General features: G+C 42.7%; 1 protein-coding gene across 4 annotated transcripts in view; it reads left to right on the top strand.

Annotated features, from left to right (window-relative positions):
• Positions 1–24,116, top strand: part of LOC138492611 (solute carrier family 2, facilitated glucose transporter member 11-like) — a 419,436-nt gene that overhangs the window by 276,493 nt on the left and 118,827 nt on the right. For all 4 annotated transcript variants that reach the window (XR_011276228.1, XM_069619902.1, XM_069619903.1 and 1 more), the window contains 2 exons: positions 2,404–2,514; positions 9,819–9,920. Coding sequence is in view for 3 of the 4 variants with exons in the window: in XM_069619902.1 (XP_069476003.1) it covers positions 2,404–2,514; positions 9,819–9,920 (213 nt within the window). In the remaining variant the exon portion in view is untranslated. The remainder of the gene's footprint in view (positions 1–2,403; positions 2,515–9,818; positions 9,921–24,116) is intronic.

The raw sequence follows: 24,116 nt of genomic DNA, 5'->3' as shown, positions 1-24,116 counted from the left end.
CCTATCTTCTCCCCTTACTTTCTTCTATGCACTTACTCTATCAGAATTGCCCTTGGACCGAGTATGATAGCAACTTCGTCTGTCTCCTCCTCCTCACCTCCAGCACTTTCTGAAATGTCATCAGGCCTAGTACGATAGTCGCTTGTTTTGTTCCTCCCCTTCCTTTCTGCACCACTCTCCCTCACCTTTTGTCTTTCTCCGGCTCTACCAGATATGTCGTCAGGCCTAATACGGTAGTCGCCTGTCTGTTTCCATTTCCTTCCCACTCTCCCCCTCCCTTCCTTATCTATATCTTAGCTCTTGCACTAAAATGTCATCAGGCCGAGTACGATAGTTCATTTCACATCCTTACTTTTCATGGCTTGTAAGAATGTCACTGTATTTTCCCTTGTTCACCCCCTTGCCTTGAATGCTTTGAAACATAATGTGTATAGGTGCTATATAAATAAACTATCATATCATATGAGCTCTGTGATAGGAAGAAATCATACCGGTGACAGCTGAGCAATACCTCACAATCGCAGGCTGATATACATGTGAACTTTACTTTCACACTCAGGTGCAAATGTAGCAATCTTGTCACACTCAGCTGCACATTTGAAAAATGTTGTCACATTCAGATCACATGGGGCCAATACCCTCACACTTGAATTTACATTTTGACATTCAGATTCACATGGTGCCAATACCCTCACACTTGAAGTTAGATGCTGACATTCAGATTCACATGGGGCCAATACCCTCACACTTGAATGTAGATGCTGACATTCCGATTCACATGGGGCCAATACCTTCACACTTGAATGTAGATGCTGACATTCAGATTCACATGGGGCCAATACCCTCACACTTGAATGTAGATGCTGACATTCAGATTCACATGGGGTCAATACCCTCACACTTGAATGTAGATGCTGACATTCATATTCACAAGGGGCCAATACCCTCACACTTGAATGTAGATGCTGACATTCAGATTCACATGGGGCCAATACCCTCACACTTGAATGTAGATGCTGACATTCAGATTCACAAGGGGCCAATACCCTCACACTTGAAGTTAGATGCTGACATTCAGATTCACAAGGGGCCAATACCCTCACACTTGAATGTAGATGCTGACATTCAGATTCACATGGGGTCAATACCCTCACACTTGAAGTTAGATGCTGACATTCAGATTCACATGGGGCCAATACCCTCACACTTGAATGTAGATGCTGACATTCAGATTCACAAGGGGCCAATACCCTCACACTTGAAGTTAGATGCTGACATTCAGATTCACATGGGGTCAATACCCTCACACTTGAATGTAGATGCTGACATTCAGATTCACAAGGGGCCAATACCCTCACACTTGAATGTAGATGCTGACATTCAGATTCACAAGGGGCCAATACCCTCACACTTGAATGTAGATGCTGACATTCAGATTCACATGGGGCCAATACCCTCACACTTGAAGTTAGATGCTGACATTCAGATTCACATGGGGTCAATACCCTCACACTTGAATGTAGATGCTGACATTCAGATTCACAAGGGGCCAATACCCTCACACTTGAATGTAGATGCTGACATTCAGATTCACAAGGGGCCAATACCCTCACACTTGAAGTTAGATGCTGACATTCAGATTCACATGGGGTCAATACCCTCACACTTGAATGTAGATGCTGACATTCAGATTCACAAGGGGCCAATACCCTCACACTTGAATGTAGATGCTGACATTCAGATTCACAAGGGGCCAATACCCTCACACTTGAATGTAGATGCTGACATTCAGATTCACATGGGGCCAATACCCTCACACTTGAAGGTAGATGCTGACATTCAGATTCACATGTGGCAAAAGTGGGTGCTGTCACGCTTAGGTGTACAAATGGAACATGTTGTCGCAGTTGTACCAGTAGACAAAACTGTCACGCTTATGTGCACATACTGACAGCAGAGTCATACTCAGGTACTCATTTGGTACATGTGTTGCACTAGGTGTCAGTGTTCACAACGATGTCACACTCGGGGCAATGTCCTCATAATTGAAAGCACCCAATGACAGTACTGTTACACCAAGGTGCACATGCGGACAATTTTGTAACACTCAAATACACATTTTATTTATTTATTTATTTATTTATTTATTTATTTATTCATTGGACATTTAGATGGCACCTATACAGCAGAAAGTGTTTCCAGGCGTCACTCAAGATAATACTTCTCACAGGTGCACACATAGCCAATGGGTTAATATTCAGAAACATATGTGGGCAAGGCCATCACAGTGACATGCTCATTTTGATAATACTGCCACATTCTGGTACTCATGTGGACGTGGTTGTGCCAATTAGCTTTCAGTTATTTTTTATTTTCACATCACCCTACTTCTGTTTTTTTCAGATGTACTTTTATTCCTACAGTATCTTCCAAGACGCCGGCTTTTCCCCGCATGACATACCGCACGTCACCATGGGAATCGGCATGGGTGATGTCTTGTCCGTCATTATCTGCGTAAGTTATTATGATCTGATCCACACAAGGATGTATGGTAGTTGGACTTGCGGTTAGCGGTTTTAGATGGTAGGTATTTTTTTCAGGAGCTTTTTACTGATTTTAAAAATTTGAAAAACACACAAATGTCACGTTTTGAAATATATAAGATTCCAAACAAATGTTATAGCATACATCATGTGTTTGATCTAAGAAAGCTTATCTTAATTAACTTGAAGTATTTCAATTAAGTCGTCACTCTGTGTTCACGCGAGAGTGACGTAGGCATAGAGACCTTGAAATTAGATGTGTATTTACATGTATCTATATTAAATTATTCCATCTAATGCCATTAATGAACAGAAATTCAAGAGAGTTGAAAGGAGAATTTACTTTCATTCTGATGTCTTATAAAGGGTGAACCATAACCCACAGTTCTTAAATCACTGCATAACAAATTTCAAAGAATAAAATAATTTCCAAATTCAAATCAACTACAAGAAATCGTAATACAATGGGAAAACTAGTTCAAGAGAACTGTGTACTTCTGGCTGAAAGACACAGCTGGAAATCCTCATTCTGCTGCCCAAATAGGCTGTGGAATGTAAATGAATGACCTTACGGGATTTGCTGGAAATGTTAAACACAACACTGGCATCACGTGGGTTGTGTGAATTCATCAGTATAGTGTTGATTCCCTGAAATATCTTTCCACCAGCGCAGAGTACACCTTTCGGGATTGCAATGTTCTGTTCATAGAAGTCATCCAGCAGAATCTCACTGGAGCCCACACTGAATGACACTGTTGTGTGTCCCATGGCCTGTAAACCAATATTTGTCAAAGGAGGCCAAATACAGCAACGTGAATGTTGATAACTTGTATCAGATACCATCTCACTAATATATTTCACCACGGACAGGTTGGGATTACGGCCATGTGGACTACCTGCACACTGTACCTTTGATCATGATGACAAAATAAGGGCACATTCTGCACCCACCGCAATACCACCTTACAGGTCAAAGGTAAGGTTGATTGCATCCCCAGCCTCTCTGATCACTCAGAATGGCTGTTGTTCCATGCTGTTTAAGGGACTGTAATATTCTGGCCAATATTTGGACCAAAACACTCTGCATGTCCATATGCCCTGCTTTGCAGCTAATTGAATAGCCAAAATAATGTATTAACTCTGAGCGGCTGGAATGCAATGCATTCAGCCAATCCTGCCCCTTCTGTGCTACCTACAGTGCCTTGTGAAAAACAAGGACAATTCTAGAAAATCAACTCTGATGGCTGGTGAAGAATGTGGCATTGAATCCACTGAATCCACTATCACAGCAAAGATTTCAGAAAACTCTGGTTTGGGTCAAGGATGAACCCTGGAGATTGCACATGATGCAATCATAACTTGGACAATCAAGATTGAATTGGTAGAGTGTAATGAGTTTGACACCAATTATGGTTATGTCCTCAATTTACTCCGATACCTTCCTCAGATGCCTGGTGTCCACTATGTGGAATACTCTCAAATTCCTGTGTATTGACGCATGGAGCTGTGCAGTCCAACCACCAGATCCACCAGCTGCTCTATATGAAAACTAAAGAAGGCAAAAAACAAGAGAGTGCCTTGTGAAACCCAGCAGATACAGGCACAGACTCAAGATAATCCATTCTGGTGCTCTGAAAACAATCAGCCTAACTTCAAAGAGCTCTGTTGATCACCAACAATGAGGATGTTTTTGAGCAGCAGCTGGAACAAGATCCAGATAAAGACTGGCCGAAGGTATTGTTCTGCTCCATGACCATTAAGTGTCCTTCACTGAGAATGGGAGCAAGGGGATTGGCAAATAGTTTCATAAATGAATTTACCATCGCAATTAAGGGCATAATGTAATCATGCAGTGTAAATAAAGCTGTGGTGTCCCTAGTGAAGTTTCCCAAGAATGACTGGACCACCTCAACTAGGACAAAGAGGCTGGTATTTGCACATTGATCTGAGCTTTTCTTGACCCCTGGCAGTACTTCAAGGATTTTGTATGCATTTAATCTATTTAATACTATAAATAATAAATAAATACTTTATTTTGGATACAGACATCAATGCATTATTTCAGACCAAATATACATCAATGGTGAAATCAATAAATAAGAATTAAAAAATTGGCAAAATAAGACAATTGTAAAATATATATAAAATTCTTAGAAATTTCACTGGGATAGTCAAACGTCTCCAATTGAATAGAATTTGTATTGAAACTTTTACGTATTGAATACATAAGATGTATTAGATTTCTAGAAATGTCATTGAAATAATCAAAAGTACCCAAATAAATAGAAATTAAATTGAGTTCCTTACATTATAAATGCATAATATGCATAATGCATATTATGATATTTTCTAAAAGCTGCTTCCAAACACCTTTTCTGATTCATAGTGCTAATTGGGGAAATTGCTGAACTGGCAAAGCAACTAAAACATCAGGTAACAATTGTGAAAAAACAAACAGTGCGTGTCTACATTGCCTAAAGTCCCTCAATCTTAAAAATGATAAGTGCAACATTGTTTACTGAACATGTATGCAGAAGGTGCAAAGAAAAGAAATATGTTTTTGATTATCCGGATCTTTGATTTGAACCGGTGGATTTATTTTTTACTGCATTTTTTTATTGACTTTCTTACCACCAAAGGTGGTGGAGAACTGCTGCTCCCACCCCACCACTCCTCTTTCCCTTTCTATATGTCTAACCTCAACCCACCATCTACCTATTAAAAAAACTGGGTGAAAATACAGTAAACAAAACTTTTATCAATTTACATTCAACCAAAATACATAAACCTTTAAATTAAACTGAAGCGACTTAACATATAGCTATCCTTTGGCCTTGAGATCCTATTAAGATAACCCTCTCTTGTGCCAAAATAAGTAATAGTAAAATGTAATCTATTACCATTTTTAATTAATTCATTGTGTTCTCTCTCTCTCTCTTAAAAGCCCTAAAATACTTAAGGGTGCTACGAAGCTCAATGGTATCTATATTTGCCGATGCCTTTAGGCTGTAGCACGCTCTACAAATTCAAATGAATAAATAAATAAAAATATAATCTTGTCTTTCTTTGTTATGCAAAAAGAATGACTACCAAGATCTCTGACTTGTAAAAGCAAAGCATTTCTAAATATAATGAATCCATTAGCTTTTACTTGGATGATTTTTTAGCCAGTTTATCATTTAAAATCTGACAAGTCAACTTTACAGCTGAGTACGCTCATATTGAATGCAACATAAGTAAAGTCTTAACTTATATTCATCTGTTATGTAGCCACAGTTTAATTTATTATGGTCAGAAAAAGATGCTGCAGACATAGACACAGAGGACATTTGAGGAAATTGTCATTTTTAATTTGGAGCATGGATGAATCTTCGTATATCATTATTTCAGAGCCATAAAGTGTGATAGCAGGCTTTGAGGGATAAAATCTCATCACTGTTTCAATTGATTGGTATCTGAGAAAGTTGCTATCAGTCAATATGACACCAGATGATTGCGTAATTTTTTATTTCTGGGCCATATTATGTGTTCTACCAGATCAGTTTTCAGAGAACTTTATCCCTAGATATGAAGAAACTATTAACATGGTCCGATTTGGACCCACTTAATGCAAAACAATGGGCGCAAGGCCTTTTTAACTCCCACCTACAAACTCTTTGTGTTTAGAAACATTAAGTAATAAGTCACACTGGTTATAAAATCTGTATGAAATCTGTATGTTTGATAATGAGTATTTGTAAATCCTTTGGGGTTTGAGCAATAAGAATTGTGTCATAGGCATTGCTCAGGCAGGGTAGAGCTTGCCAATGTATCATTGATACTAAATTGGAATTAGTTTAGAAATCAGAGAAACCAAGACCCCTTTCCTATGTCTCCTTTTTGTCCCGTCTTCTGTGTCACAGGCATCAATCGATGCTGCTCCTTTTCTCTGTAGCTCTCACTCTTGCAATGACGACCCATACTGGAATTCCATACTAGTTAATGTTTACATTCTGTTTGTCGCTTGGAATTCTCTATTTCATAATTGAATTATTCTCCTGCTCTTGCATACTCCCCAGACTACCTCACAGCACCCATCCACATGCCTGCTCTACATGGGTAGCTAGGAAGGACTTGGGCACCCCTACCTACCTTTGTATTGGCTAAAATGCACACACGCATTATAAACTCCTCTGATGAATTTCCCATACCTAGACTTCAATCACTCGAGGGCGTTCACCTACAGCGCTTTGAGACCATACCAATGGGAAAGGGTGCAATACAAATGACAATTACAATATTACTTAAGGAAACACCAAAGGGCATATCTGAGCACTTTACGAAGATGTCACATGAAATATAATTTTGAACACATAAAATAAAAGAATGCACAGAGGGAACAAAATCAGTTTAGAAAAGAAAAACCTAACAATATGTTATTAGTAAGGTTTTACAATGGTAGAGGTCGGTGAACTTGAGGCTGCCGGGGAGTTGAGGCTACCTGTAGGCTATTTTACAGGGTACCTTTGTTTTTTACAATTCATTGTGGCTATCTAATGTATTGCCTTCTAACAGGAGGTAGACATTACTTTAACCTTTTGAATGCTCACCTATTTCTCATGGGCCCTGAGTGCCAGGCTTTAATACAAACTATTGTTTGTCGGCAAGGAGAAAAAAGACTGCTGCCATCACCCACCAAATTAGGCTGGCACCAAAGCTTCAATTTTGTTGCCACCCTATGTAGAGCCTCAATCCCTTTTGGGTGCAATGAGACCTACGCTTAGTTAAACATGACTGCATTAAGAGCAGGGCATGGCATAAATCAGCTTGCACATTATTCTTCCATGTCAGTAGAGTAGCGCAGGAGTTCCTCTGTTATGAGTACTATTTGTGCCTTGAGAATAAGACTGCAGGATAGGGCTCCCTCGCTCCTTGCTTGCCAGGTGGAGGACTTCACTCCCCCTTCCATAACCAATGCATTGTAGTTCAGAAGTGCAGTGGTGAAACACTGTGTTTGTCAGTGAATTGTTGACTTGTTGTCAGACTGGCTACAGATGTACTCAAGATCACATCCATCGGTTTGTCAACATGTCATGTCAAGTCTCATCTGTTATTGGACTACCCCTTTCATATATATCAACCATCCTAGGCTGCAGCATTACATTCCTGGTCTACTTTGCATAATTTCTGAAAATTGTATCACAATATGCAAAGAATTATCCAGCTTCCATGCACACCCTCCAAAATGTGGAGTCCCACAGGGATCCTTAATTTCCTCCTGATATTTAACCTGTGCATGGAGTCTCTGGTGAAACCCTGGATAGTGATATTGTCTCGCTGCACCAGTAATTTGAAGACACACAACTATACTTAAAAGTCTCTTCCACAAACTCGATTGGTAGTTGGAAAATCTTTCTGGACGCTCTCGATTCATGGATCTACAACTCTGCCTTGAAACAAAACCCTCCTTGCATCCCTATTCCCCACTCAAATCTGCTCACTCCACTGGTTCTGTAAGAGATTTTGTCTTTAGGGGTATTACCTAACCTGGTGGTATTTTAGTATCATAGTATTTTGGCGTTAATTGACATTACTTCATTTTGGTGGTAATTTGGTGGTGAGCGTACCTTTATACTACTGCCCCATGATAAGACAAACCTTCCTCCTTTATAATTATGACACACTCCAGGCTGACTGTAAACACCCATCCAGGCTTAGCACAATTATGGAACCCAGTAAGATCATAAATAATGTCAGATATCACATATGGATTTTGTCAATGGTTTATATACATCAAAGACCTATGCCCAGGGAGGCCTCTGCTCCCCCTTTAGCATGCAGAGTGGAGCACATTCATACCAGCACCCAAACTGTCTAGCTTGCCTATGTATACTTTTCCACGTTTCTCTGATTTTACAGTATTTTATTTTCACCGTTGTGATGTGGACACCACAGCGTCTTCTAATTACTTTCCCCAGTTGAAATATAACGCTTTGGAAACATAAAAGAAAAATCCTTACACCACACCAGTCTAAATACTTTTTAAATAATTCTGTTAAGCACCATAATCCAATCAACAATAATATATCCCCCAAATCTTACCCACATTATTACTGCTGCATAAACCTATGAGAGAAAATAAAAACAAACATTGCTGTACATGGAAACATGGCATTTGGTCCCCTTGTCATTGAGCGTATGCAAAAAGAAAACATCAAGTCCTTTGTTTTAAAAATAGATCCCTGTTCTAACTGATAAGGAATTGCATTCAGGGGGCCTGGGGGCAGGGTGTTTGTCCCCCCAGCCTTTGTGGCACACCATGATGTCCCCCTCATTAAGCAGGGTTCCCCTTTCCTTTAGATGTCATGCGACCCTCCCCCTGCCTCCAACATTTTCAAAAAAGTTACTCCACTGTCGGGACCATCAATGGCATCATCAGGCTGTTCTGGGCTTTCTGGCTTGCTCTTGCAAATCACATCCCAGGACAGACACACACATTGAGTCCTGCCTTCTGTAAGGATGGGTAACTCGTGAAATACATATGGAACTCTCTTCACCAGGGATTGAAACTGCTTACATCAATTAGCTCCTGCTTGTCGCCTAGTAGAGTCTTTTTAGCCCGACACCCTCAACTATCAAGAGCTACGTTTGACCTGTCAGGCCAACTAGGGCCTACACATATAGCTACGTGGCATTAACCCTAAGAGTTTGATAACGATTATAATAGGGCATTAGGGAACATCTAGAAGACATTTAAAGCATATTGGGTCTTAGCTAACTTACAAAAAAGTACAACATGCAGCTAATATGGAAGTTAGATTTGCTGCACACTGTGTACTAGCTTCTGATTCCCCAGGCATAGCTCCTGCTTACTGGGTGACATCCTATACCTAGCAGCTCCCTTTTGCTCCTGGGTATCGCTCACCATCAAGTAGGCTTATTAAATCATTATTTCTATCCCTGCTTCACAGACGATCATTCAGCTCCCAGCCTGAGGTTGCGCAGAGCACGCATGTAGCAGCCACTGGCCTTCCTTCTTCCAAAGTGAGGCTTGTACAGATGTGACGAAAGTGTAAAGCGTGATGATGTCATCATCATTGTTTGCTAGGCCCAGAAACATTACTTCTGTGGGACTTGAGCACCAAATGCATGATATATTATATATGACATCAAATACTGAGCTTACAGCAAGAGGAGAGGCAGAAAGGGGGGAGGCGGATGTAATCCCGTATTTTGTATGTTGCTATTTTAATGCGTAAATGATCATAGCACTCATAATTTTTATCTGCTCCTCAGTGCTTGCTGGTCGACAGGTTTGGCATGAAAACTCTTCTGCTGGCTGGCTACGGAATAACGTCTGGGATCCTACCACTCCTCACACTGACTCTTTCACTGACGGTATGAAAAGTCCATAGAGCGAGAGGGAAAATGGGTTCTGGGGCTGTTGAAACTGGGCACTTTAAAATACTTGAAAATGAATGCATTATAAGTCTATAATGAAAGTGACAGAATCGGCATAAGATCAAACTGCTGGTTTGGTTTATTGTAAAGTACTGATAGCAAGGCCCCCTAGAGCACAGCAGCCTCCAAAAATCAACATCGACTCACCAGCAGAAGCTCAGGTTAGAGGTAAATGCAACACAATATTCCACAGTCAAAGCTGGGAACTCCCTGTAGAATGTCGCTCACACAGTTCCACAGCCAATTCTTGGAGATCCAAGTAGAATGTTGCTCACACAGTTCCACAGTCAATGCTGGAAACTCCATGTAGAATGTTGATCACTGAGTTCCACAGCCAATTCTTGGAACTCTGTGTAGAATGTTGCTCACTGAGTTTTACAGTCAATGCTGTAAACTATGTGTAGAATGTTGCTCACACAGTTCCACAGCCAATTCTTGGAACTCCATGTAGAATGTTGGTCACACAGTTCCACAGCCAATTCTTGCAACTCCATGTAGAATGTTGCTCACACAATTCCACAGCCAATTATTGGAGCTCCACGTAGAATGTTGCTGACACAGTTCCACAGTCAATACTGGAAACTCTGTGTAGAATGTTGCTCACTGAGCTCCACAGCCAATTCTTAGAACTCCATGTAGAACGTTGCTCACACAGTTCCACAGTCAATGTTGGGAACTCCGTATAGAATGTTGCTCACACAGTTCCACAGCCAATTCTGGGAACTCCATGTAGAATGTTGCTCACACGGTTCCACAGCCAATTCTTGGAACTCCATGTAGAATGTTGCTCACTGAGTTCGACAGTCAATCCTGGGAACTCCATGTAGAATGTTACTCACTGAGTTCCACAGTCAATACTGGAAGCTGTGTGTAGAATGTTGCTCACTCAGTTCCACAGCCAATTCCTGGAACTCCATGTAGAATGTTGCTCACACAGTTCCATAGTCAATGTTGGGAATTCTGTGTAGACTATTGCTCACACAGTTCCACAGCCCATGCTGGGAACTCCATGTAGAATGTTGCTCGCACAGTTTCACAGCCAATTCTTGGAACTCCATGTAGAATGTTGCTCACTGAGTTCCACAGTCAATCCTGGGAACTACATGTAGAATGTTGCTCACTGAGTTCCACAGTCAATACTGGAAACTCTGTGTAGAATGTTGCTCACACAGTTCCACAGCCCAGCCAATTCCTGGAACTCAATGTAGAATGTTGCTCACATAGTTCCACAACCAAAACATGTAACTCCTTGTAGAATGTTGCTCACACAGTTCCGCAGCCAATTCTTGGAACTCCGTCTAGAATGTTGCTCACACAGTTCCACAGGCCAATTCTTGGAACTCTGTGTAGAATGTTGATCACTGAGTTCCACAGTCAATGCTGGGAACTGTAGGGTATTTTGTGGAGATTTGGGGCCTGACGGTATTTTATTACCGCCGAAAAATAACTTAGCAATAATCACTCTTTGTATTCAGATTTGGCCATGTGCAACAATAATACAATGGACATGCATTATTTCAGCACCCAGACCTGCATATTTGGTATACGTGGTTGGTGGTATTTTGGTGAGCATAATTCCCTTGTTTTATTTGTGGCCCCAATGTCCAGAACCCCTTATCTTCGCTTAGATTTTTCGTGTGATCACTAGAGAGACCTCAGACCTGCATTCTAGGGATACCACAATTTCCAGTGATAGTGTTGGTGCGCCACCATGGGCAAACTCACTGACTTATTTACGACAGAGAGCTATATGTGGTAGTCTTGTGGTAATTTCCACTACCTTATATACGGTAGGGAGCTATGTTCAGAGAGTCTCTCTTCCCGTTGGCTCATGTACCTCCAACAAGTTATACTACAGTCACTCACAATTATTCATACTGATTCTGACATGCACACATCTGTCTTAAAATGACCATTGCACTGTTTAAAAATCTCCCCACATCATTGGCATTGTAATGGTAAATAGAAAATAAACCACCCGTCTGTTTTCAAATATTTTCTGTATTATAAAAGTTGCATTTAGACATGATCTCATTCTTTACAGAAATAAATAAAATGGTACAGTAAAAGCATTTTCTATGACACACTGCAATTATAGTGGCGGAGAACAGAACTTAAATTGCAACATTAGCACTTGATTAAGACACGCACGGGACTTTCATTTTTCTACACTGACTTATTTCCGTGCACACACACAGCTCCCCCAGTTAGGTAATTACCTTATCTGTTCAGAGGCTTCTCTCTGTGAATGTGGCTCTCTTGGCTTAACTCCAGCAAAAAGGAACGCTTGCCTTCTCAAGCCGGGGTCATTGCCTGGAATTCTCAGCTTTTTCAGATAGGACTGCCTCAGCCAGTGGAAAGGTTTTTCTTCCAGCTCTCCCCAATGTCGACTGCAGCAGGACACAGGAATCTGCATTCAGTCAAGACCCCACAGCCAGGTCTTCTCCCCAGTAGTGCAGAAAGATGTCTGCCTGTCTTTTTCCCTGCTACTGCCCACTAAAACTTTTTTCTCAGCCCTCTTTATGACGTGTCCCAATGAAATCCATCATCTCTCATCCTCCTACTCTTCAACAATAGCTTCGCTTATACATTTGCAATTGTTGCAAATCTGACTTCCTCCTTCCTGCCGTTACTGTGCACAACAACACGGATAATCAGGCAGAGAAGAGAAGAAAAAAAAAATCTGCACACTCATTCAAATGGTTTTCAGAGTATGCCTAATTCTGCAGTAGAGAACACATTTTATTAGTGGGTTATATTAAAATAAGGTTTTATTAGTCAGGTTAATGGTTAATAGGTTAGCTGTTAATTTTCAAATGTGTCTCTAGCAATATAGGCATTTCAGGTGAAAAATAGTGTGCATTTTTAAATGAACACGTGTGCTTTTAACTGTAAAAATAGATTTGCATCTTATATGTTAAAATCGTTTTTTACTGAATAGTCTGTCTTTCCTTGTTAATCTGCTAACCCATATAGCAATGCACCGCACCCTTGTGGTGGTGGTGCTGCAAAAAAATGTTGCTACTTGTGCAGTAGCGCTGTACTCTGTGCTGTTTGCTAAATATCCTTACATATACCCTCCTTTTGTTTTTAGAACTTGGCTATAATCCAAGCCAATTCCTAAAAACAACTTGTTCTATTTTTTTTTTACAATATAGCAATCCAACAAAATGAATATTCATGTGCATCAATGAAAATTTGCAATCAACATTTCATCTGAGTCCATCAGTTCATAAAATGTTCCACATTTGCCTTCTCAGTGGAAGTGGCATTACTTTAAGTTTAAATTTTCCAAGTCAATTAAAAACAATGAAATAAAACAACTAACTAAAACAAATAAGTAATATAACAAGTTAAAATAAATAAATAAAATAATAAATACGTGGAACTTCATATGCCGGAACTTTTGCTTTGTCTCTTTTGGTATGTCCCGACCAGCGATGTTATTCGGTTCATTCGAGTACTCTTTCATCTTGGCAATCTTGAATCCACAGTAGTCATCTCTTTTGGCATTCCGGTTATTTTGTCTTCACCTCCACCTGGAGGCAGGCATCTTTTGGTCTTCATCCAGGGGACTCCAGGACTCCATTGTCTCCCGTGGCCTCTGATCCCGGAACCTCCGACCAAATAATGTTAATTGTCTAAATCAAAATAGAAAATAAACAAATTAAGTACATAGCACAATACTAACTTCACCCGTTGCCAAAACAAATGATGCTGTGGAGGTATATCTCCAGAATAGCTGCATACCTAGTGTCACTGTTATATTAATGTGTCAAGACAAAGATCAGAGCGACAATGAAAAACTACCTGTACAAATATACTTGGACCCAAGGAAAGATTGGCAGACTGCTATAGATGAGCACACATTACGTTTTTACTTAAAAGAGAATACATGCAAACAGAATATTGTTCCTAAAACAGATTCAGAAAAACACATTACCACTCTGGCAGAGATACACATGGAAGATGAGCAACCATGGGTTCACGTTGGTATAAATGATTATCTTAAAACAATAAAAGCCACTTTAGCGCTTGAACATGAAAGGAGTTTCATTAATGAGAAATTGTTGCAAAAAATTATGGAGAGGGAAGAAATCCCGAAATTTAGGATTAAAAACCAATATGTTTCTGGGTTGGACAGTCCAGACTTTGAAAACCGAATTACAGGCAGATGCATGCTTAAAATTAGCATTGGGCAGAAAACAATTTACCATAATGTATGGATAGTGAGTGGAGCACAAAATGAATTTTACATGGGCAATGACATCATGCACAGAATGTGTATGGTGTTAGATTTCCTTAATCAAAAAATATGGTCACGCCTAGGTGGGCCGGCGCCTGAATTTGAAGACAAAAGAAAGACTGTTTAATACGGCTATGCGGCAAAATATGGTTTATTTTAAACAAGTCCCTGCGAATGCAAGAGAATGATACTCAGCTAATTAACAGGTTAAAGACTGAATTAGATGGGGCAAGTAAAAATCAGGAAATGTTGAGAGCAGAATTGGATGTATGCCAAAAAGACATGCAATTAAAATGCAGAGACTTTGATACTCAGTTATCCAAAAGCAAGAAACAATTTGAAGATAGTGAGCAAGAATTGACACACTTAAAAGCCTTAGTGGATCACATTAGGCAGGATAAAGATGAGGTTGTTTCAGAAATGCAGATTTTACAAAAAGAACATTGCGAAAAAGAAGGTGATCTCCAGAGTGCAGAACAAGAAATGATTAAAATGATCCAAGAAAGAGACAAGAGAAATAAAGAGTTCAATGAATGCCAAATGCAAATGTGCGATATGCAGGAGGCAATTAATAAAATGAGTGATGAAAATAATTATTTGCATGATGAAGCCAACAGACTCCTTAAAAAGTGTAGGGACTTAGAACAGCAAATGTGCATTCCCAGGTCCCAGGAGAGGCGGCAGGGTACCACATTCAATGGTAGCTATGCTCACCACTATACTCACCACTATACCACCAACGCACCATAAATATGTAGGGTATTTTGTGGAGATTTGGGGCCTGACGGTATTTTATTACCGCCGAAAAATAACTTAGCAATAATCACTCTTTGTATTCAGATTTGGCCATGTGCAACAATAATACAATGGACATGCATTATTTCAGCACCCAGACCTGCATATTTGGTATACGTGGTTGGTGGTATTTTGGTGAGCATAATTCCCTTGTTTTATTTGTGGCCCCAATGTCCAGAACCCCTTATCTTCGCTTAGATTTTTCGTGTGATCACTAGAGAGACCTCAGACCTGCATTCTAGGGATACCACAATTTCCAGTGATAGTGTTGGTGCGCCACCATGGGCAAACTCACTGACTTATTTACGACAGAGAGCTATATGTGGTAGTCTTGTGGTAATTTCCACTACCTTATATACGGTAGGGAGCTATGTTCAGAGAGTCTCTCTTCCCGTTGGCTCATGTACCTCCAACAAGTTATACTACAGTCACTCACAATTATTCATACTGATTCTGACATGCACACATCTGTCTTAAAATGACCATTGCACTGTTTAAAAATCTCCCCACATCATTGGCATTGTAATGGTAAATAGAAAATAAACCACCCGTCTGTTTTCAAATATTTTCTGTATTATAAAAGTTGCATTTAGACATGATCTCATTCTTTACAGAAATAAATAAAATGGTACAGTAAAAGCATTTTCTATGACACACTGCAATTATAGTGGCGGAGAACAGAACTTAAATTGCAACATTAGCACTTGATTAAGACACGCACGGGACTTTCATTTTTCTACACTGACTTATTTCCGTGCACACACACAGCTCCCCCAGTTAGGTAATTACCTTATCTGTTCAGAGGCTTCTCTCTGTGAATGTGGCTCTCTTGGCTTAACTCCAGCAAAAAGGAACGCTTGCCTTCTCAAGCCGGGGTCATTGCCTGGAATTCTCAGCTTTTTCAGATAGGACTGCCTCAGCCAGTGGAAAGGTTTTTCTTCCAGCTCTCCCCAATGTCGACTGCAGCAGGACACAGGAATCTGCATTCAGTCAAGACCCCACAGCCAGGTCTTCTCCCCAGTAGTGCAGAAAGATGTCTGCCTGTCTTTTTCCCTGCTACTGCCCACTAAAACTTTTTTCTCAGCCCTCTTTATGACGTGTCCCAATGAAATCCATCATCTCTCATCCTCCTACTCTTCAACAATAGCTTCGCTTATACATTTGCAATTGTTGCAAATCTGACTTCCTCCTTCCTGCCGTTACTGTGCACAACAACACGGATAATCAGGCAGAGAAGAGAAGAAAAAAAAAATCTGCACACTCATTCAAATGGTTTTCAGAGTATGCCTAATTCTGCAGTAGAGAACACATTTTATTAGTGGGTTATATTAAAATAAGGTTTTATTAGTCAGGTTAATGGTTAATAGGTTAGCTGTTAATTTTCAAATGTGTCTCTAGCAATATAGGCATTTCAGGTGAAAAATAGTGTGCATTTTTAAATGAACACGTGTGCTTTTAACTGTAAAAATAGATTTGCATCTTATATGTTAAAATCGTTTTTTACTGAATAGTCTGTCTTTCCTTGTTAATCTGCTAACCCATATAGCAATGCACCGCACCCTTGTGGTGGTGGTGCTGCAAAAAAATGTTGCTACTTGTGCAGTAGCGCTGTACTCTGTGCTGTTTGCTAAATATCCTTACAGAACTCCATGCAGAATTTTGTTCTCACAGTTTCACAGCCAATGCTGGGAACTCCATGTAGAATGTTGCCCACACAGTTCCACAGCCAATTCTTGGAACTCCATGTAGAATGTTGCTCACACAGTTCCAAAGTCAATGCTGGGAACTCTGTGTAGAATGTTGCTCACTGAGTTCCACAGTCAATGCTGGGAACTCCATGCAGAATGTTGTTCTCACAGTTTCACAGCCAATGCTGGGAACTTCATGTAGAATGTTGCTCACACAGTTCCAAGGTCAATGCTGGGAACTCTGTGTAGAATGTTGCTCACTGAGTTCCACAGTCAATGCTGGGAACTCCATGCAGAATGTTGTTCTCACAGTTTCACAGCCAATGCTGGGAACTCCATGTAGAATGTTGCTCACACAGTTCCACAGCCAATTCTTGGAACTCCATTTAGAATGTTGCTCACTGACCTCCACAGTCAATCCTGGGAACTCCATGTGGAATGTTGCTCACTGAGTTACAAAGTCAATGCTGGGAACTCTGTGTAGAATGTTGCTCACTGAGTTCCACAGCCAATGCTGGGAACTCCATGTAGAATGTTGTTCACACAGTTTCACAGCAAATTCTACGAACTCCATGTAGAATATTGCTCACTGAGTTCCACGGTAAATCCTGGGAACTCCATGTAGAATGCTGCTCACTGAGTTCCACAGTCAATTCTTGGAACTCCATGTAGAATGTTGCTCACACAGTTCCACAGCCAATTCTTGAAACTCCATGTAGAATGCTGGTCACACAGTTCCAAAGCCAATTATTGGAACTTTGTGTAGAATGTTGCTCACTGAGTTCCAGTCAATGCTGGGAACTCCATGTAGGATGTTGCTCACACAGTTCCACAGCCAATGCTGGGAACTCCACGTAGAATGTTGCTCACACAGTCCCACAGCCAATTCTTGGAACTCCATGTAGAATGGTGCTCACTGAGCTCCACAGTCAATCCTGGGAACTCCATGTGGAATGTTGCTCACTCAGTTCCACAGTCAAAGCTGGGAACTCTGTGTAGAGGTTTGCTCACAGATTTTCACAGCCAATGCAGGGAACTCCATGTAGAATTTTGCTCACACAGTTTGACAGCAAATGCTGGGAACTCTATGTAGAATGTTGCTCACACAGTTCCATAGCAAATTCTACAAACTCCATGTAGAATGTTGCTCACTGTGTTCCACGGTCAATCCTGGGAACACCATGTAGAATGCTGCTCACTGAATTCCAGAGTCAATTCTGGGAACTCTGTGTAGAATGTTGCTCTCACAGTTCCACAGCCAGTTCTTGGAACTCCATGTGGAATGCTGCTCATGGAACTCTGTGTAGACATCCTATTGGATGGGGAAGCGCCTGCGTGGGTCCGCCCACGCATTCAGTAATTTAGAAGAAGAAGAAGAATGTTGCTCACACAGTTCCATAGCAAATGCTGGGAACTCCATGTAGAATGTTGCTCATGGAACGATTCCACAGTACTGATCTGGACACAACAGAGCTAACACACACTCTTTAAAAAAAGACCCACAGTTGATCACATCCTAGTTTGGAGAAAATGCAGGCTATTGTTGTGACAAGGAGCCTCACATTTTAGTCTAGGCTGCCTACTGGCAGGAAGGTGAGTTTCCCTATGTAAAGACAACTTGTGCTTGTGCAGTTTGTCCATTGATTGATTGCATGGGTACAAAATCACCTACTGCTGAAAAGGAGATGATTACATTTTTGCTGTGTAAATTCCTTGGCTGGTAGAACAATAGTTGAAAATATATTTTTTATTAGTGACCACGTAGTTAAGAAAGAGCTGGCTATTGAATGTCCTTGTTAGAAATATGGCTGGATTATGTAAAGCTTCAAAACAGGTTTATGTGAGAAAAGGATAGATTATTTGTGTCTGAGAGAGGATGCAGCATAGGTTACTGCTGTCCTGAATAGGGTGGTGCATGGGTTAAGGGTGCCCTGGATGGGATAGCACATGGGTTATTGATGTCATGGAGATGATGGTGGATGTACTACTGGTGTGGTGGATAGGTTGGTGCATGCATTATGCCTGTCTGGGAATGCAGATGTGCAGGAAGGAAAGAGCCAGAAGGCAGGCCTTCTCTGTCTACACTCCAAGACTCTGGAACCTCCTTCCCATCCACATCTTTTCTACAGTTCAGGAAAGAGCTCAAGACCTTCCCCTTCAAGGAATGGCTTCTCCCCAACACCTAGCTCCTCACATCCTGCACTCCTCAACCTACCTGAGACTCAGTGATCTGCTCCCCTCTGTCACCTCCCTTGGTTGCTTTGAGATTCCTTGCTGCAACTTACCCAACCTCGCCCATTCCCCTTACCTCCCCGCTCTCTTTTTCTCCGCTTCCCTCACTTCCCCCTACTGATTGTAAAGTGCTCTGTTGCTTCCCGAAGCTAGGTCTGCGCTCAGTAAATACCATAATAATAATAATAATAACAATAATAATAATAATAATAATAATAATAATAATAATAACATGATGCATGTAATTTGTTTGTGTTCTGGATGGGATAGTGCATATCTTATTGGTGCTCTCCACAGGGCAGCGCATGGATTAATGGTCTCTGATGTAGTATTGTGCGTGTGGTATCAGCATTGTGTATAGGATAATTCATGGTTTATTGGTCATCATTGATAGGGTGGTGCATGAGTTGGTGGTACTTTGGATTTTGCTGTTCTGAATGAGTTGACACACTGTGCACTGGTGTATATTTATCCTTGGCGAGTTGGTGCATGGGTTGTTGATGTCCTAGATAAGATGATGCATGGGATTCTGGTTCCCTTGATATAATGGTGTATGGGAGAGGGTATGGATAGGTGTATTATGGCTTGTGTGTTTTCCTCAATAGGATAGGGCATTGGGGGGGTTTTGGTTTCCTGAAGAGATTGTTGCATTTTTTTCTAATGTCCCTGATAGGTTGGTGCATGTGGTTATTGAATTCATGCATAGGACGGTACATGGATTATAGATTTCCTATGTAGGATGTTGCATGGATTGGGGTTTTCCTGAATGTGATAGTCCATGGGTGGATTTTTGTCCTGGGTGTGATGCTGCATTGGTTATGCTTGTCCTGCATACAATGATTCTTGTTTCTTTTTGTGGGTATTGTTTTTGTCAAGGTGCATGAATTCTGCTTGCCCTGAATATGATGGTGCATGGGTTATATTTGTCAACAATGTAAGAGTGCATCTCCTGAGAATGAACATTCCCAAATAACCTGTTTTGCAGGATGGCATCCCCTCACATGGGTCTACAACCACATTTGAGCTCATTGTAACTTACCAGAGGAAACACACCGATTTGCATATCAGTCTGGTCCCACCCACAAGGGCAGATGGGCACGGAAAAAATGATAAGCAATCCACATCTCAACCAAGGAGCAGCAACAGCGAACCCATACATGTGTTACTGCCTTGTTTCGGCATCATCAGTGGGGTGCAGCGTCTCTACGCACAGAGAGAAAGGGCTCTATGTCTGGAGTCCCTAGCATTACAGTCTATAATGGCGACTATTGCTCAGTGGTGGGCTGTGAACCTACTAGCAACGGGGCTGTCCAAGATAGTTGATGAATGACGTGTAGGGTGCGAATGGTCAAATGCTAAGGGAGGCTGACTGGGGGTGGGGAGGTGTTCAAGGACTACTTTTGTTTGGTCTGTTGCTACATCTTTTTGTTCCCCCTTCGGGGTTCGCCTGCGCCGGGGCCAACGCACCAAATAATGCGCAGGAGCCTGATGTGCCAACAACCTTCTTTATTGACATGCAGGCGGCAACTGCCGCAACCTTCCCCCGTCCCTCCCCGTTCCCCTGATGTCACGTCCTGGACGTCATGTCCTGGGGCCGCAACGGCGGCCCGCCCACACAACGATGTGGGCTATCTGACATCTCCCCCCTTTTTAGCATGCGAGTCCCATGATTTTTCCTCACCCCATTTCCTCTATGAGGCGAAGTGGTTTCATGCGGCTCCTCTGGGGACGCCTCGCCTTGCTTGGGGTTAGTCTCTCTGCTGCGGGTGGTGGAGTGCTTGCTTCCACTCCTGACTCTTCCCCGTCTCCTTGGTAAACTGCTTCTTGTAGTCTGTCATCCTCGCTGTCTCTGTCCATTGCCCACTGGCCTCCTTGAGTCGGTATGACACGTTTGAAATGCGAGCTGTTCCTGGTCACTGCCGAGCAGTCACTCTTTTGTGCAGTGACCATGGTGCCTTTCTTATGAGTTATGATGAGAGGGGTGGATGGAAAGGTGGCTTCCTCCTTCCGATTCTTGGATTGCCTGAGCCATACTTCGTCACCAGGTTGCATTATGTTTTCACGAGCTCTTCTTTTCCTGTCAGTGACTTCCTTTGTCTTTGCCTTCCTTGCGGTATCGTTTGCCTTCGCCTCTTGTTCCAGGGGCGACAGTTCTTGCGGCCTTGGGTCTTCTGGTAACCTTGTGGTGATCGGCCTCCTGAACAGCAAGTCTGCAGGGCATACTCCCGTCATGCTATGAGGCGTGTGCCTATATTCCCTGAGCAGTGGGTTGAGGGCCTGCTCGAATGGCTTGTTTTGAACATGGGCAATTTGTAGTGTTCTCTTGATATTGGCCATAAACCTTTCGACCATGCCATTGGCCTGGGGCCATCGGGGGGTTATTCGTCGATGTTGGAACCCCATGTAATTTGCAAACTTCTGGAAGTCATGGCTTATGAATGTAGGACCGTTATCCGACTTTATGACCTTGGGAATGCCATAAGCTGAGAGCATTCTGTCGAGTGCTGGGATGACGCTTGATGTTGCGCTGCTTTCCACGATCTGGGCGTCCGGGTCTCTCGAATGTTCATCCATGAGTACCACCACGTGTGTCCCATTGTTCAGTGGTCCAAACAAATCTACTGCTAACTCCTCCCACACTTTGTTCGGCAACAGTGACATCTGTAAGGGGTTTGGATGTGGCAGTGGCGCCACTTGGGCACAGATGTGGCAGCTCCCTGCGATGGTTTCTACCAGTCGGTCGAGCTGCAGGAACCACACTTTTTGGCGAAGGAGGCGCTTCGTGGCGACCACGTCTCGGTGTCCTTCGTGGGCCAGGTGTACTATCCTGTCACGGAGGATTCTCGGGATGACGACTTTGCAGCCCTTTAATAATATGTTGTTCTCTACCACTGTTAGTTCTTCCCGGACTTGGTCAAGCCACTTGACATCCTCCTGTGTTGTCTCTGATTCTCCTCTGGCCTGTTGTCTCATGAGGGTCGTCTTGTCGGTTTGCAAGCAGTGCCTTGCAATACGTAGTGCTGGGTCCAGCTCCGACTGCACCGACAGCTCTGTCCATCCGACTGGCAGTGGTTGTAGATGATGTGTGATGTAGTTAATGCATGCATCCGCTATGGATGGCTGGGACGCGGTCGTGGTTACTGGATGGCGGGAGAGGTAATCTGCGGGGTTCTCCTCTTTCCCCGGTCGGTGTAAAATTGTGAATCTGTAGTCCTGTAAGCGCAGACCCCATCTCGCTATTCTCAGCGGCATTCTGGCTTTCGGGCTTCCATATATGGTGAGCAGTGCCCGGTGGTCGGTGATAATAGTGAATTCCTTGCTGAACAGAAAGAGATGGAAATATTCACAGGCCCAGACTACCGCCAGACTTTCTTTTTCCACCTGTGAGTATGCCTGTTCCGTGGTTCTTTAGGGTCTTTTTGTGTCAGTATGGCGCCGAGTCCTACCGGGCTGGCATCCACGATCAGTTTGGTGTTGCGGCTGGCATCGAAGTATGCCATGTCTTCAGCTTGTGATATGGCTTCTCGTATTGCCTCAAATGCCTCTTGGCACTCTTTTGACCAGACGAATGGTGTGTCCTTGCGTGTGAGCAGGCGTAGCGGGTTACTGACGGTGGCGTAGTCTTTCAAGTATCTGGAACAGTAACTGGCTAGGCCCAGAAATTATCTCAAGTCTGTGGTGTTCACGGGGGGAGTGGCTGAATTGAGGGCTTTGACTTTTTGCGGATCTGGTCTCATTCCTTTGTCCGAGAAAATGTGGCCAAAGAATCTCAGAGATCCTTTCGAGAACTCGCACTTCGATTTGTTCAACGTTAGTCCTGCTTCATCCAGTGCCTGACACACTCTGTGGAGTGCCAAGTTGTGTTCCTCTTGTGACTTGCCGAACACTAAAACATCATCTGAATAGTTCAAGCAGTTTGGCACGTGTCTTATCACCTTGTGAATCTTTTCTTGAAAAATTTCATCAGCGGAGGAGATGCCAAAATTGAGTCTTTTATGCTGAAAAAGACCGAAGTGGGTAACAAACGTAGTAATATATCGGGATTCCGGCGCAATTTCGATCTGGTGATAGCCTTTAGTAAGGTCTAGCTTTGAGAAGATTCTTGCGCCGTGCAGGAGATGGATCATGTCAGTGATCCTGGGTGCCTGGTGTCTTTCTCTTTTGATGGCTATGTTGGCTCTGCGCATGTCCACACACAGGCGTATGGACCCATCCGGTGACTTCTTGGGGACAGGGACGATGGGTGATACCCATGGTGTGGGACCCGACACGGGTTCAATGATGTTCATTTTGATGAGTTTATCCAGTTCCTCTTCCACCTGCCTCTGAATATTGAACGGAATCCCTCGATAATGCTGGGCAACCGGTTTGATGTGAGGATTTATGTGAAGGTGTACCTTCCTGTTTTTCAACTTGCCTAGGCCAGTGAATAGCTTTGGGAATGATTGTTCGATGGCGTCGGGTTTAGCAAAGTATTTATATGCCATCAGCTGGTATAAGACATGCACCAGTCCCATGTCTAGAGCAGTCCGGAAGCTTAAGATGCATCCGCTGTTAACTTCAGTATTCAGAATGTGTAGGGGGACTTTCGCCGTGTGTTCCTTATGAGTGCACCAGGCTGTGATCATGCCTTTGCACGGCAGAGGGGTCGTGGAGCCGTAGGGATAAATGTCTACTGCGGCTTTCTTGATCTTGGGCTGCAGTGTCAATGATTCATACGCTTGTTCGCTGAGGATATTAACCGTCGCTCCGGTGTCTATATGAAATTTTAGCGGGGTATCATTCACATGGAGTGTTAATGTGGGACTGTGTTGGGTGGCTGCGGTATTGTCTTTTATGGCCCACACTGTTTACCAAGGGTCCGCTGTCTCTCGAGAGGCGGCTCCAAGCTCTTCCCGCTGGGGCCGTGCCCGAAGGCACGCCGACGCGCTACACTGCTCGGCTGCAGACCTCGGCACGGTGGTAGTGGGACACGTACCCGCTCGTCGCCATTGTCTGTTCCCCCTTCGGGGGTTCGCCTGCGCCGGGGCCAACGCACCAAATAATATTCAGGAGCCTGATGTGCCAACAACCTTCTTTATTAACATGCAGGCAGCAACTGCTGCAACCTTCCCCCGTCCCTCCCCTTCCCCTGACGTCACGTCCTGGACGTCGTGTCCTAGAGCCGCAATG

This window comes from Ambystoma mexicanum, chromosome 10 (genome assembly GCF_040938575.1).
Source record: "Ambystoma mexicanum isolate Mex_15411 chromosome 10, UKY_AmexF1_1, whole genome shotgun sequence".
NCBI lineage: Eukaryota > Metazoa > Chordata > Amphibia > Caudata > Ambystomatidae > Ambystoma > Ambystoma mexicanum.
This window is presented reverse-complemented; position numbering and strand designations above follow the sequence as displayed.